Source organism: Panthera tigris, chromosome D2 (genome assembly GCF_018350195.1).
Source record: "Panthera tigris isolate Pti1 chromosome D2, P.tigris_Pti1_mat1.1, whole genome shotgun sequence".
Classification (NCBI taxonomy): Eukaryota; Metazoa; Chordata; class Mammalia; order Carnivora; family Felidae; genus Panthera; species Panthera tigris.
In genome coordinates, this window is record NC_056670.1 from 11162612 (window position 1) to 11179409 (window position 16798).

Below are 16798 nucleotides of genomic sequence, written 5' to 3' on the forward strand. Positions count from 1 at the left end.
TGTCTGAAGAACAAAAGGAAATTATGAGAACAATGCCTCACCAAAAAGAACCTATCAATAAAGAGACAGAGATTATTAAAAAAAACAACAACAAAAAAAAAACACAAAAAAACAGAAATTCCTGAAAAGTAAAATAAGTGAAGTTGAAATCCACTAGAGGGGCTCAACTGTAGGTTTAAACTAGCAGAACACATAATCAAAGAATTTAAGGATAGATCCACCAAGATTATCAAGTATGGAAAACAGCATGGGAAAGGAATGAAGAAAAATAAACAGCCTCAGAGACCCTTGGGATACAATCAAGTGTGACAACCCATGTCTAACGGGCATTTCAGCAAGAGAAGAGAGGAATAGGACAGAAAGAATATTTAAAGAAACACTGACCACTCTTCAAATTTGATGACATTCATTTACAGTTCTGAGAAGCTCCACAAGATCTAAGTAGGATAAACTCAAAGAAATCTAAACTAGGCACATCATAATCAAATTACTGAAAGACAAAAAGTCTTGAAAGCACCAAGAGAGAAGAAACACATCACATGCGAGGATCTTCAATAAGAGTAGCAGCCAGTGTCGCATCAGAAAACATGGGGGCTAGAAGGCAACGGGAGGCCATATACATAGTGCTGAAGGAAAAAGAAAAAGCCAGCCTAGAATTCTACCTCCAGCAAATCTTCATTGTTCTCTTCAAGTCTTCTGACACAGTCCAGCCCTCTCTCACTCTCGCCCCTTAGCAAATAAGCTCATTTTCTATTTCAACAGAAAACAGTAAGCACATAACAAGAATTCCCTGTGTTTCATCCTAATTTTCCGTGAACATAGGTTTCTACCTTCTCTTTAATCCTTACCTCTTTCACACTAAATTTAGGGGAGCAGGTGTTCTCCCTATTATATTAGATTGGTCCCTTCCTCCGTGCTCTGATTTCACCCCTGGCCCTTGCAGAGGCTACACTTGATCCAGCTCTTCTCCTTTATTTTCAACCTCCCACTTTCTGCTGGTCCTTTCCCTTAGCATATAAAAATGTCCAAATGCCTCCCTTTAAAAAAACAAAGAAATATTTACTCTTTAATCCTTTCTTCCTCTCTTGCGGTAGCCTCAGCTTTATGTTTATATCCAGAACTGAGTCGTGGTAGTGTCTAGGTCTCTCAGGCATTTCAAACTCAAAGTGTTTACAATTAAACTTGGAATCTCCCCCCAAATCCCACCTCTATTTGCTCTGAATCCTGTGTTCCCTGTGAATGTGGATGTACTTGGCATCTACCAACCCAGAAACCATCCCTGCCACCCGCTTTGTCCTTCTGCCGATTCTACTTCTAAATGTCAAACGATTCTGCCCTATTGTCTCTATTCACAGTATTGCCTAAGCTCGGGCCGTCAATACTCCTCAACATCACTTGTGTAGCCGCCCAACTGTTGTCCTCACCTCCACTCTTGTTCACATTCAACCCATTCTCCCAAGAGTCACTTATTTTTTTTTTAAATAGAAAAATCTTTTTTTTTTTTCAATCTCTGCCTCCTCTACTTCATTTCCTGCCACTTCTCAAACTCTAAATTCAGCTATGCAACACTGAAGTCCCCATGTGTAATGCTCGTTTGTGGCTCCAGGCTCTTCTACATACCATACTCTTGGCCTGGAATACACGGGACTTGGTTGATTCCTATGCATCCTTCTAAATATTACCCTTGCTTTGCCTACTTTTAAGTAGGTAAAGTAGGTGGTTTTAAAACATGACTACAAATATTTTGCCATATTTCCTTTCAAAAAGTGTGGGCTTGAGTGCGGGCTCTTTAAGTGACTCACATCTAACAAACAGAATACGACAGAAGTAAATGTAATGGGCATTGAGGTCTCCCCGTCATGCTATGTCTTATTCATGCGGGGGGAAGTCATCTGCTCTGTGAAAACACTCAAGCATCTCTCTGAGGAGGTCTGCTGGCAAGGAACTTAGGTCTCTGGCCAAGAGCCAGAGAGAAACTGAGTCCTTTGGCCAATAATTATGCAAATGAGTTCTTAGAAGCAAATCTTCCAGCCCCACTGAAGTCTTCAGATGACTGTAGCCCTGACCAACTCGACAGCAACCTCAAAAAAAGGCCATGATCCAGAACCATCTGACTAACCCACTCACAAATTCCTAACCACAGAGATAACAAATGTTCGCTGCATCATTAAATTTTAGGGGGACATTTGTTACACAGCAATAGATAACAAATACACTTCCTCTATGAAGACTGCTCTGACATCACTAAGCTGAGTTAAACCCTCTGTGCTATGATACTTGAGCATTAACACTTACACCATATAGTAGTGTGGACAATTCAGTCTATCTTCCTTGCCTACCCTGAGAGCTACCTGTGGGCAAAAACTGTGTTATTCATTTTTGAATCCCCAGACCTGGGCAGAGTAGATGTTCAGTAACTATGTATCAGAGTCAAGTGGACATGAAGATGACTTGAAATATGGAAGTAACATGAAACCCAAACATGGATTTTATAAACACGAACTCCTTCCCTTTCTCCTTGAAATTCACATAAGTCACAAGAAAGTAGGTAACTGTAAGGTAGCAATACATTGCCTCACAAGGGTGTTAAGAAGATAAAATTATATTATGGTTGTAAATAGTGTAAAACTATATGTCATAAAGATAACATCTTATGCAGTATCCAAAGAAGGTTATCCGTAAAAGTGAATACAACAGATGTAACTGACACAGACTATGCCCTTGACTGATAATGTCTTTAAAATATAATCATCACTGATTATTTTTTTGTGGCATATACTGCACATCTTGTACAGGGTAAAACGGACTCCCCCTCTTGGATACCAACCATATATAGTTTTTAAACAGTGCATTTCTTTTGTTTGTTTGAATGGGTAATGCAAATAGAGTACAAAATTTTTTTTAAAATGATATGCAGCAAAATGTAAATCTCCCCTCCCACAGCTGTCTGTCAGCTATCTGGTTATCTTTCCTGGAAGCAATCACTGTTACCATTGTTTTCTGTGTCTTTCCAGAGTCAGACTGTGCATATGCAAGCATTTACATATATTCTTTTTTATAATGCAAATAGTACCATGTTCTTCACAGAGCTCAGGACTTTGCTACTTTACCTTAATATGATACATCTGAGATTGCTTCCTATCGGCACTTCATTATATTTAAGAACTTCATAATATTCCATTGTATGAATGTACCATGATATTTTTAACCAGCTCCCATGTGCCAGAGTGTTGTCTAATCTGGTGCTTTGTTTTACTTTACGGTGTGTGTGTGTGTGTGTGTGTGTGTGTGTGTGTGTGTGTTTGTATGCGGATGTGTTGGGGAGCTAAGACACTACACTATTCATGTCATTTATATTTTTCTGTTGGACTGTGTAAGTCTCCTCTATTACTTTTTTCCTTTTCCCTAATCCTTGATCCTGAAATGCATTTCCTCACTCCGTGTCCACCACTGGCATCACTCCAATGTGTATGCTGTTTTGCCTTGGACAGGTTTGTGTTTTTGTAAGCGGTAAAGTACTCAGAAATTATATTAATTGTATTGTATCCCTGCTCTGTTCCATTCTTCATGATCACTGCTTCTGAATTGCTGCATGCTAGGTTTTAGCATTTCTATTATTTTTATCTATCAACATTTCCCAGAGATGGACACATAGGATTCTTTCAGCTTTCACAATCACAAATAACGCTACAATAAACACATTCCTCCACACCTGTGTCTAGACCTACACATGAGTGTTTCTACACCCAAGTGTGCCATTTGCTGGGTCATACTCATGGTTTCTACATAATACAAGCTTTTCACGCAACAAATTTGCCAAGTTATACTTTCAACTGAGATGCACGGGGTTCCCATTGTGTCACATCCATGTCAACACATGGTATCATATAGCTTTCTAATTATTTTAATTTGTTGGATATAAACCTATAAATATTTTATTTTGCATTTCTCTAATGATTAGGGAGATATGAAATATCTTCATGTGTTTTTAAATCGATGCAGTTTCCCTTACTATTTACATATTTGCCTATTTGTCTATTTTTTATTAAGGTAACTGATATATGCCATTGTATTATTTTCATATTACAACAGAATGATCTAATATTTATATATATTGCAAAATGATCACTACAAGTCTAGTTAACATAGTGCTATGTTATTAGTAAATATTTATATGCCTGATATACCTAGTTGTTCATTAAAAATTACACTTAGGGGCACCTGGGTGGCCCAGTTGGTTAAGTGTCTGACTTCAGCTCAGGTCCATGGGTTCAAGTCCCGTGTTGGTCTCTGTGCTGACAGCTCAGAGCCTGGAGCCTGCTTCAGATTCTGTGTCTCCCCTTCTCTCTGCCCCTCCCCTGCTCACACTCTGTCTCTCTGTCTCTCTCCTCTCTCAAAAAATAAACATCAAAAATATTTTTTAATTACATTTAATAGATCACTGCAAAGGGGGCTCATGGGGCTGTGAAACCAGGAGCTCTAACACTGATCAAAGAATGAAGTTGTCCACAGGACGTCACCGTCATTCGACAGTGCCATCTCTCTGAGGAGACGTGATGCAAAGCCACTCATAATTGTGACAAGTGACTCATAATAATCCAAGATTGGTGATGTGGGAAAATAAACGTCAAAAAGTTTAACCTCCAAAAAATACATTTAAGATTGATTCACTCTTTGAAAGGTTTGTAAAGTCAATACATCCCTAAGAAGACTGACCATGACAGAAATAGAGAAACATAAACTGTGAATACCAAAAATGGAAAGAAGTGGCACTGCAGACCCTCCAAACATTAAAGGAATAATAAGGGGACATTAGAACAATTTTATGCCAATAAATACGGCAACTTAAATGAATTTACCGAATTCATGAAATTTGTGAATTTACTAACTTACTGAAAAAAACATAACTTATCAAAACTGACATAAGAAGAAACAAAATCTAAATATCTCCCATAGCTATTAAAGACATTTGAATTCATAATCAAATACCTTTCCTAAAATATAAAACTATAGGTCCAGATGGTTTTAATGATAAATTCTATACGACATTTCAGTAAACCATAATACAAAACTATCTCAAATTCAGAAAACAGTGGGAACATTTCCTAATTTGTATCACAAAGCCAGGACTGCCCTCATAACAAAAGCTAACAAAGAGATGTTGCAAGAAAAGGAAATGACATACCTTATGAATTTAGATATAAATTTAGACATTGCTTATGAATTTATATATGAAAATCCTTCATAGAATAGCAAAGAGAATCCAGGTATATATAAAGATGGATAACACACCTTGACTAAGGAGAGTTGTATTAGAAATGTAACCTTGTTTTAACATTCAAAAATCAATGTTATTCACAGTATTTTCAGAAGAAAGGAGAAGAATACATAATCTTCTCAATAAATGGCTAAAAAATTATTCGGTAAAATTTAATATCCCATTCATGATAAAAGCTCCCAGAAAACTAGGAAGAGAAGAGAACTTCTTCATGGTGATAAGAGCAGTTAACACCATACTTCATGATGAAACAATGAAAAATTTCCCCTTAAGACTGGGAATAAGGCAGGATAATCTCCCTTGCCACTTTATTAAACATTGTAATTCTTTCCCAGTTCAATAAGTCAAAAGACAAAAAGGCATGATAATTATAAAGGAAAAAGTAAAACTTTTTGGGGCGTTGGGGGGAGACTTCATGGTTATGTAGGTAGAAAATCCTAAAAGAAAGAAAGAAAGAAAGAAAGAAAGAAAGAAAGAAAGAAAGAAAGAAAGAGAAAGGAAAAAAAGTAAGATAAATTCTGCCAGACCACAGGATGTAATATCAACATATACATAACATTTGTGTTTCTCATATTCAACATATTCATCTTTCAACTGGAAGATGAAATGAATGAAAACTAATTTCATTTATAATAGTTTCCAAAATATCAGATACCTCTAAAAATAATGGGCAATCCCTCTACTCTGAAAGTGGTAGATAAACTAGAGAGGACCAAAATAAATGGAAGGATAGGTCTCGTTCGTGAACTGATAGACTAAATATTATTAAAATGTCAATTCTCCCCTAACTGACCTATAAAGCCAACTATATCCCAACAAAAGCAAATTGACAACTGGAATCTAAAATTTATAAAGAAATGCAAAGAAAAAAGGAGCCCGAAAAACCTCTTAAAGAAGAAGTTAGAGGACCTACCCTACCTGATGTTAAGATTTGTTATAAGGTGGTAATAACAAAGATAGCAGTGTGGTACTGACTTAAAGATAGACATATGGATGAATAGAACACAATGGTCAATAGAGATTTGACCAAGGTGGCAAGGTAACTTAATGGGAAAGGACAATTTGTCGTAACCAATGGTGCTGAGACAGCTGAAGATCCATCTGGACAAAAATGAACCTCGACCTTAGTCTCCCATCACAAATAACACTCCATCAATTCAGATTATAGACCTAAATGAAAACGTTACAATCATAAAACTTCCGGAAGAAAGCACCAGAGAAAATCTTTGTTTTTGCACAGGCCAAGATTTCAACCTATTCAAGATTTCAACATATAACCATGAAGGGAAAATCATAAATGGACCTCATCAAAATTAAGAATGTTCTGCTCTTTGAAAGATTTCACTGAGAAAATGGAAGCACAACTCAGGTCCTGGGAGGAGTTATTTCCAATATCTGACACAGTCTCCATATCCAGAAAATCTACATGTATGTACAAATATTTACAATGACATATAGTTACAATTCAATAAAAAGAAGACAAAACAACCCAATTTTTAAAAATGGATACAGATTTGAAAAAACACTTATCCCAATGGCCCATAAGTGCAAGAAAAAATTTCAACACTATTACTCTGAGGAAAATGAGAATTAAAACTATTAATAAGATCCTATTTTGTATCTATCAGGATGGTTAAGATCAGAAAGATTCATTACCAATTCTTGGCCAGGATGTGGGAGAAACCATCCACACAGGATTACTACTGTGAGAAGTAAGTAATTGCCTAAGGTCTTAGAAACATTTGCTGTACCTGATAAGCACTGTAAAATCATTAGCTATTATTACTATTTATGGTCTGGACATCTTTGCGCAGCTATTACACTGAAAATAGTAGTCATCAGAGAATATTTAGGATGCATTTTTAAAAACTTTCTATCAAAAAATATAGCCACTATAAGGAAACGCACAGTTTATTTCATTTCTGCCAATTTTAAAATATGGATATTCACACCAACTCAGACTTCAGGCAAAGCTTTAAGGAACTAATCATTTTAAACCATATTCTTGAAAGGTATTATTTAAGGGGAATGTGTTCTTTATAAAACCTCTGAAAATCTATTTCTTCAACACATATTTCTTGAGTGCTTACTCTAATGTGCTCACCTTAAAGCAAAATGTTGCACTAATTAATGAATAGTGTCTATAGGTATGAGTAAAAATAATGAAGGTTCCGAAGACAGTAGCTATGGGTTTACTCCCACAGACTAAACAAGGAGAGCTGAAGGAAAGCCTGTGGGATGGAAACAGGGGCAATCTCAGGGTTAATTAACCTCAGACTCTCTGGGAAGGTAAACCCATTTCTTCCCCTTGCAGAATCACTGTGGTCCTAAGACATTCTACTGAGAGATGAGCCTAATCCTTCGTGTCCTCAGGAAAAAAAAAATGCTCCAACTACTGGCCTAAATTACAAACTAAATTACATCCTGAAGGACTCCATCTCGTACGTTCCCCTCCTTTCAGTCAATTATTTGGCTTTAAAGAACTACTACACAATTTTGCAACCCAAGAGGAAGCAAGGAAAACCCAAATACCATGATCTTGATCTGGCGCCTCCAGATGATAGCCATATCCCAGCAGCGTGCGCACGGCCTCGCGGAGGCTGTCCTTGTTGGACTTCTTGGTGCGGTCATCTAGAAGGGTGTAGGGAACCAGGCGAGGGTTTCTTCTGTTCTTTACATCCTACGGGAAGAGAAAAGGTGTTGGCCATCAAAGCGGTGCTGAAGCGATCATTTTGGAAATGAGACAGCCACCAGATACAACAGAAATGTGAAGTCCCTGAGTTCAAAGCTGCCTCTCCCCCGCCTTCTTTGTCTTCTCAGGTAAGTTACTGAACCACCATCAATACAAAAGATTCAATCCAATGAATAACTGCGTCCATTCAAAGCAGTAACACAAAGTAAAAACAGCGGTAAAAAAAGCCGACTGGAAGGATCTCTGTAACCATCTTTCATCTGCCGGGGTCACAGGGCAATGGGCTAATTTGGGGCACACAGCATTTCCTTGCACAGTTGACTGATAAGTCTTTGTTCCAAGAAGAGTCAAATGATCACTGGTCACCTCTCAGTGACATCGGTCTACAAACAACATAAGGCTGTGGTCCCTTTCTCAGAAAAATTCAGTGTGATATAGGCAGCCATTCTATGAACTCAACTAGCTTGAAAAATATGCACTCAAGTGACTCCATTAACCCGTGAGACCAGTTAATAACAGAAATACCGGAAGAACTACAAAACTCACAATTTGGCTGTTACAAAAGAGGCTCCAAGTTGAAAAATGTGACGAAACCGGTATCAGCAAAGCCAGAAAGTGGGCTATCCTACCGTCCTGGCAAAGAAATTACTGCCTTCCATCCACTCACTGAGATTCCGTTGCAGTTTTTGTCAGACTCTCCATATTTCGGGCAGCATACTCAACTCTCACTGTAACCCCAGCACGATGAAGAATTAGGAGGCTGTGGTTCCTCCCAAACCTTCTCGAGAAAAAATGAGTTCTGGGGTGGGTCTGTTGTGGGTGGGTAGGAGCAAGGAAAGCCTTTCCTACTTTCTTCTCTCCTCGCTCTAGCAAATTCGTACCAATACCTGCTCCATTAGGGTCAAGAGCACCTAGGTTGCTTGGTGGGGGGCACCACTCCAAAGCCACCCCCAAAATAAACCAGCAGTGTAAACAGAGCACCTACACTGCCAGCCCAGCTGTGAGATGCACCACCCAGCACCCCTGTTTTTCAACATGGTTTTTGTCCCCAAACTTTCTACAGAAATTCTGAAGCCTTCAATGAATCATCGTCTCTGGAGATGTCCTGAGATTCTGAGTGTTCACAGGAGCTCCCCAGGGGACTCCACGCGCACTCAGGTTTGAGACCAGCTGTGCTAGAGTCAGACAGAGAAGAGGTAATTCAATGAAGCTGTTTTCAAGGACTTTCAGTATAGGTCTGAACTAGATTACGCTAACAAGAAGGTGATGGAAAATTCAAGACAATGCTCGTTCAAATAATCCAGCAAACATGAGTTATGTCAGTGGGGAATTCGGTGGAGGGAAGGGGTGGGAGCTGGGAGAGGGAATGGGGAAAGGATTTCAATGAGAGCTCTGGCCAGCTCAAACAGAGCCTTAGGCTTGTAGGAGGAAATGCACGAACAGGAAAGAACAACCCTCGAGGAAGAGACGGACATCAGGGAAATCCTGGTTTGTCTGACACCGCCATGTGGCCTTCAAGGCAAGTAAGCCCTCCTTTCGCAGAGAGCCAGTGTGGACCCCTTAGCCCTCTGGGGTGTAAGAATCAGGTTCTCTCTGTCTCTCTGTCTCTCTCTCACACACACACACACACACACACACACAATGCTTAAGCAGATTTAGTGCCGACATTCTCCTCTGTTATAGCCAGCTTAATTCAATATAAACATATATTTTACGAGGCCACTCAAGGCTATTCAAGTTTTCTTTAGCCTTCCCAATGGCAAAAAGTCACCAGCTTAGAAGGATTTGGGAAATTCATTTTTTCAAGTCAACACTGAGGCTGTATATCAAACCACAGTCTAAGCCTATAAGTAAGAATCCATTTTATTCCCAAAAAATTTTTAAGTCACGGCAGCCCCAAAACGAGCTGGCTGGAGGCAACAAGGAACAAGGAAGTGAAGAATTTTTGGCTCTGGAGTCAGAAGCCTTGATCCCAAGCTGTGTCTGCCACCTGCTAGCTGTGCAGCACTGAGCGCAGTGCTGTCAATAAGGCCCCCTGTACACACGTGAACCGGGAATAAAAACCATTCTCCCTGACGTAACTGTTGTTGAGAGTTAAAAAGAATAGATGTAAACGTCTGGGCGTGGCGACTGGCACCTAATATAATAGCAAACTGCTCTCTGTGTGCGTCAGAAGGCAGGCACTGTTATCAGCCTTTCTCAGACAGAAGTTATGTAATGAAGTTAAATCACTTACTGATGAGGAAAACAGTGGCGCAGAGAATTTAAGAATTTAAGTAGCCTTAAATTCTCAGTGGCACAGAGAATTTAAGTAGCCTTCCCAAGGTCACATGGAGACAAGGAGGTAAAGCTAAAATTTGCTCTTCACCCCTCTGCCATGCTTATTCCAATAGGTACTCAATGACAGTCACTCCCACGGGGGCCACCCATGAATGGAGATCCATGGCTCTGAAATCCATAAAGCGCTGAAAACTCAGTTTTTACCAAAGTTTAACAAAAACTCCGTTGGTGGTAAAACATGATCTGAATTGATGCGAGCCTGTTTATAGTCTTTATTTATCCCTCCTGGTATTATCATGCCTACGCTGTGCTGAACAATTAGTAGCAGCATTTTGCCGCCCTGCTGGGAGTGCTAAGTAACACGTAATATGTCACCATATCAACGTCCCAGAAACCCAAAAAAATATCTCGATTCTGAAATTCATCTGGCCGCAGGGGATTCGAATAAGGAATTGTGGACCTCTTTTATTATTATTTTATCCCCACCTTCTCATTATTTCAAAAGTTTCTCCTTAAACACAACCTCAGAGAGACAAATGCCACAAAACTGTCTTATAAATCTGTTTTCGTTAACATTCACTGAGTGCCTCACGGCAACACTCAGAGCTATGGTCATCTGATTTCTTGAGCCGAGCATTGAAGAGGGGCCTTAGTGCATAGGCACATTAAGAAATGTATATGAGTTTTTGGGGCGCCTGGGTGGCTCAGTCGGTTAAGCGGCCGACTTCGGCTCAGGTCACGATCTCGCGGTCCGTGAGTTTGAGCCCCGCGTCAGGCTCTGTGCTGACGGTCAGGGCCTGGAGCCTTTTTCAGATTCTGTGTCTCCCTCTCTCTGACCCTCCCCCGTTCATGCTCTGTCTCTCTCTGTCTCAAAAATAAATAAACATTAAAAAAAATTAAAAAAAAAAAAGAAATGTATATGAGTTTCAAAATGGTCATTATTTAATCCCTCCTGTTAGGAATCATGCTGATGACCACTTAAGTAAATCTCAGCCCCCACGCCATGAAGCTAAATTCCCACGTACCTGTTGCATGCTGTAAATCGCAGCCCACGTGCCATAAAGCTCAACACCCACGTACCTGCTGGATGCCGTAAGTCCAGCCCTGCCGGATTCGATCCCGGGCCCACACGTTGTGCGCGTTCTCCGCCAACTTGTCCACCATCGCTTCCTGAGAGGGCGTGAGTTTAATGAAGCTCAGGTCCATCGGGGCAGGCTTATACCCACTTGTCAGCTGGTAACTACAAAGCAAAACAAAAGAGACTATGTAATTGGCCTTTCAAAAACAAGTCCAGGCTTAGAAATCCCTCTAAGGGTCTTTTTATGGCCCCACCCACTTCTAATGATTCCAGACACCCCACTGGTGACCGCTGGTCGGTCGGTCAGCAACCCTGGAGCCCTTCATGCACGCTAATAACTCATTGGGCACAAAGGCCACGTGATCTTTGTTTTCATTTTTATGTCAATAAAACTAAAATAAAACACCTTACCTATCTCTCAAAGTTGAGAAGGACTTAGTGTTTCTGAGTTCCCAATATTTGAGGCTTTTTTATAGTATTAACGAAAATACTGGTTACCAATGAAAACATGTGATAGATTTCTCTTCCCGTTTATATTTTCTTCAATTTTCAAATGTTATAGTAAATTCATATATTTATTTAATAAACCTGTGGGTCCTTTCAGATACTAGCTGCTCATTATTGCATAGGGAGATTTTAATGCATTTATGAATTCATTCCCCCTTTTTGACTTCCCTGGTTATATAATTTAGGAAGCCTCTGGATAAGACAGAGAGTAGGAAATCCCAGGTGCATAATCATCTAAAATATTAGGAAGGCCTGGATTTTAGGGAATTCTTATCAGAGACTACTTCCATACTCTGAAATGGAAAGAAAGTACTAAAACGAGCATAAGTTTTCATGTTTCAGAAGAAATATAAAATTGAAAATATAAAAATTTAAACATGCACGTATTAGGGCAATAATACTGCCCTACTTCTCTGTACAAACACACACACAGCTGCCTCATTCTCTTTTTTAACTACTGAGATTTGAACAAAGCCTATTTTATAGCTGCCTCCCTGCCATTCTTCTGTCATTGTTCTATTCCCTATAATCAACTATGCCTTGAGGTCAAGATCTGTTTCTAATCCATTTTTCTAACTGTCTTTATACTTGAAACAGGGCATGGCAGATAAGCAGCCTTTTGAAGATCTGTAGTGTTTGCAAGAATTAACTTTATATACTGAATATAAAGTACATGCATCATTTTTATTTAATGTTTGTGTATCTTTGAGAGGGAGACACAGAGCATGAGTGGGGAGGGGCAGAGACAGAGGAGACACAGAATCGGAAGCAGGCTCCAGGATCTGAGCTGTCAGCACAGAGCCCCATGCCGGGCTCAAACCCATGAACTGCAAGATCATGACCTGAGCCAAAGTTGGATGCTTAACAGACCGAGGCACCCAGGCACCCCAGTACATGCGGCTTCATCTCAAAGATTCTCCTTTGTACAAAGAAAACCAGCTAACTATACCAAGTTAAAAAAAAATTATTAGAACATGAGAAAATGCTCTTTGAGATAAAACTATGTTGTCGTTTTTCTTTTAAGTATTCTGGGCTATGGCTCTCAGAATTAGCAGGCAACCTTCTTTGGAGCAGAGAGTTTGACTGCCGTATTCCTCACTATCTGTCAAACGGAGAATAGTACCAGATACATGGTAAGCATTCAATAAAAATATGTTGAATGAATTGATGTGTTACAGCAATAAATAATTTTAAGGTTGAATACAGTTGACTTTGCCTTAGTTACTTCTATTTCCTTAGGAGACCTCTAGTATTTTATAAGTCATTTATCTATAGACAAAAGTATGAGAAATATTTTGTTTTGTTTTGTTTAAGTGGATTAGATTGTTCTGGCAATTGTTACAGTTAAGGTTAATTCCTGCCTTATGTCATTCAATTTATAGTCACAAGCTATAATTATAGACAAGAAATTTCATTCTGTTTTAAATCAGCACTCTGCAGGTTTGGGTAATTAACAATATTTTTTTTTCCTGTCTTTTTTTTATATAAAGAAATCACATGGGATTTTTTAACCACTCATACAAATCATTGTGTGTTATAGAATTCTGGTTATAAATAGATAAATCTGTAAACTAGAAGCACAGTCTACATACAAGTTCTTTTTTCAGAAAATATGTGCATTTAAAGATTTTCTCTACACTCAACGAGGGGCTTGCACTCACAACCCTGAGATCCACAGTCACATGCTCGTCTGACTGAGCCAGCCAGGTGCCACTCATTCAAAAAATATTTTCTTCAAGAAAGAGCTCCTAATAGATTTCCAACGTACCAACAGATGATCAAGCTAACGGAGTTTATTTTCCAAGTGCCAACATATGATCAAGCTAGCACAGTTTAATTTCCAAGTTTAACATGACTAGCTGGAGGCAGTGTTAGAATCAGTGATCAAGAACTCAGTCTTCTCTATCGCCCCGTCTTCCCACCTCTGCTTGACACCCTCCTCCTGGCTTCCCCACCATCGCCCAGCAGGAGGTAGCATAACAGCACACAAGTCTTTCTCCTCCCATTTTGTAATGGCCCTGAGACCTCCTAACTGTCAGACAGGAGACATACCGGATACAGTTTGGAAACTAATCTATGAAAAATCGATTAGAGCCTAAGCCATCTTAATGAGGGGTATGTGCATGTGAAGTGAAAAAAATCCTTCCCCTGACAACCAATTCTAATGGTAGGCTTTCCAGCAATATCTCATACGGAATGCGGAGGGATGTTTGAAGGGTGGAAGATGGGAAGGAGGTCCTTCCATATCAAAAATTATAGATAAATTCTACTAATGTATAAAGCTGGCTAATATGTGACATAAGCATTTCTCTTTATCTTCTAAAATTTCCTCTTCCTACATGGAATATCTACTAGACTGGCTTCAATCTGTGATCATAATGAAAACCCTTGGAGATGTATTTGCATCTGTTGATTTAACATGGCACAATAATTGGTTTATGCTCATTTTCAGATGTAGACTATAATTTATTTTACTTTTCTTCATAACCCTGTGCAAGAAAGGATTTGAAGCTTCAAGAGATTCTTTTAGAGGCACCTGGATGGCTCAGTCGGTTAGGCATCCGACTTTGGCTCAGGTCATGATCTCGCGATACCTGACTCTCTATGTGGAGCCTGCTTCAGATTCTCTGTTTGTCTCTCTCTCCCTCTGCCCTTCCTGTGCATGCTTTCTCTCTTAAAAATAAATAAACATTAAAAAATAATAATAAAGTGATTCTTTTAAATGGCTAATAATCCCATCCAAATTAAAGTTACTGACTCCCATTCCCCCTGACCCTTATTTCCATACTGTTGTACTTCAAATCACCTATAGTAAAAATAAATACAGATATTTTTGAAATTCACAGACTTAACAAAAATGGTGACATCATGAATGCTTAACCAATATGAATTAGTAGTATCACAATGATTTTTAAAACAATTTTCGTTTGGAGTACATGTTGAGAAAGTAAGAATCGAATCATTATATAAAAATAGGATTGTTTTTAAAGGAGCATAAGTGAACTTTGGTAAATACTGTCCATTTCACCTTATTAATGTAATTTTAGTAGGTACATAAAGATAAACCAACTGCTTATATGAAATATTCTCTTCTTGTGGTTGAAAAAGAACAAAAAGCAAAGCTTTTCCTGTACTGCATGTAAACTGGAAACTAAGTGGTTTCAAGTAAAGTTTCAGATTAATTTCCAGAAATTTAAAAGAAAGAAAGGAAAGAAAGATTACCATTATAATTCTTGGGGAGTAGAATTTCATAGCTCAAATAATAGGGAAAAGTTGTATCAATAGTAATTCTATTAATTCAAAATACATCATCATATGCATCAAATACAAAATATCTCATGTTAAAGATGTTGATGTGTTACATTCTCCCTTTTTGACCTTCCTGGGAAAATTCTGCCAGCATCAGTCAATAGATCTCTTTCTCCTGCAGTCTGGTTAGTAGGTATCGTTTTACTTCCTTTACTTTTATATGCAAAGTCCCTGTTCCATCAATCATCCTGAAATGCAGCCGATGAGGAATATATATGGAATTAAATAAATACATTCAATATACTGACCTTCCAAGGTATCAAAATTCTTTTGTAGTTATTATCTCTCAGTTAATTTATTTTGACGTGGCATAAAATCCAGTAATTTAAAAAAAAAAAAACAGTGAGATTAATAAACTACGTGTATAGGGCTTCAGTTTCTTTTCTAAAACACCCCTGTGCCTGGAGAAATAAAACAAAATGAAACAAAACTGGCAAACTGCCAGTGTCATCTGCACCAAATTATCGAAGATGTAAACAAAAAATGATAGCACTTGACCCCGCTGATGAGTTGTCATGTGAAGTAGCAATTTCACTTTGGGCTTCATTCCCACCTGACCCGCATTTTTCTGAAGCAGGTATTCTAAATGAGCCTCTGAATAAAGTGCTCAGTATAATATCACTAAAGGGGCAATTATTAAAGTGGTGGCATCAAAAACATGGCAGAATTCCAAAAACACTAAAGAGAAAAACCTTTTCTTTTTTTTTTTTTTTTTTCTAGCCTCTCCCACCTCTCAAGCTTCCTTGTTTAGGATGAATCAGGTTAAATGAAGCTTGGAAGTCATTATGCTGTGAAAGATGTGCAGTAAACATGAAAAGATTATGTCCAAGTTCAGTGGATGTGAGGTGTAAATTTCAAAACCAAATCCGCCCTTCAAGTACCTTGGAACAAATGGGAAAATCTCAGATGACTGCACATCAGAGATATTCAGGACAAGTTTTTGCTGGAAGCACATCTACTAAAAATGCATCCTGGGCTGACATTTTCACAGAAAGAACAGAAAGAGAATTCAAAACTCCTCCAGAGCACAAATACAGGAGAATTAATTTCAATGTACAAATTAGGAGGGAAATGGACAAGGGATATGTTTCTTCTTTTACTTCACTTCTTTGTTTTTAAGTAAAGGTAATATGATGAAGTGCCCTGGAGACCTGCCCCCACCACCCAACTCCCTTTTATCAATTTCTTTTTACTCCAAGGCCTTCCCCTACCCCAAAGCCCCTTTGAAACAAAACCACAAGGTATCCAGTGCCCCAAGAAGGGGTCATCTCAAGACAGAGACCAAAGAAAGCCATTCTTGGTTTGGATTTTTAAAATAGACTTTGAAAATTCACTGCAGAGGCCATAGTCTTTTAGATAAAGGCCTTCTGACAGTAAAAGTTAGGCTTTTGAGTATCAAAAGAGCAAGGCCCAGATGCCTTGGGACAGAAGGAAGACCAGATAAAGACTTCTTATGCCCTGCCCAAATAGGTTCCACAGAGCCTAGAAGAACAGGAGGATTTAGAGGGAAGCCAGAGTTCTCCAACCCCCACCCAGGAAGAGACCAGGTAGATCCCACGGCCAAAGTGAACTTCTGTCTTGTTCCCAGAGCGTACCAAGGATAATGGCCAGGTCCTAGAATCTCCCACACCCAAGCCCTTCATCGTGCAGCACG

General features: G+C 38.9%; 1 protein-coding gene across 1 annotated transcript in view; it reads right to left on the reverse strand.

Moving 5' to 3' along the window:
• RYR2 (ryanodine receptor 2) overlaps positions 1 to 16798 on the reverse strand; it is a 753483-nt gene that overhangs the window by 281738 nt on the left and 454947 nt on the right. The window contains exons 26-27 of the mRNA XM_042960054.1: positions 11331 to 11490; positions 7811 to 7958 (exon numbers count right to left, since the gene is read on the reverse strand). Of these exons, the coding sequence (XP_042815988.1) occupies positions 7811 to 7958; positions 11331 to 11490 (308 nt within the window). The remainder of the gene's footprint in view (positions 1 to 7810; positions 7959 to 11330; positions 11491 to 16798) is intronic.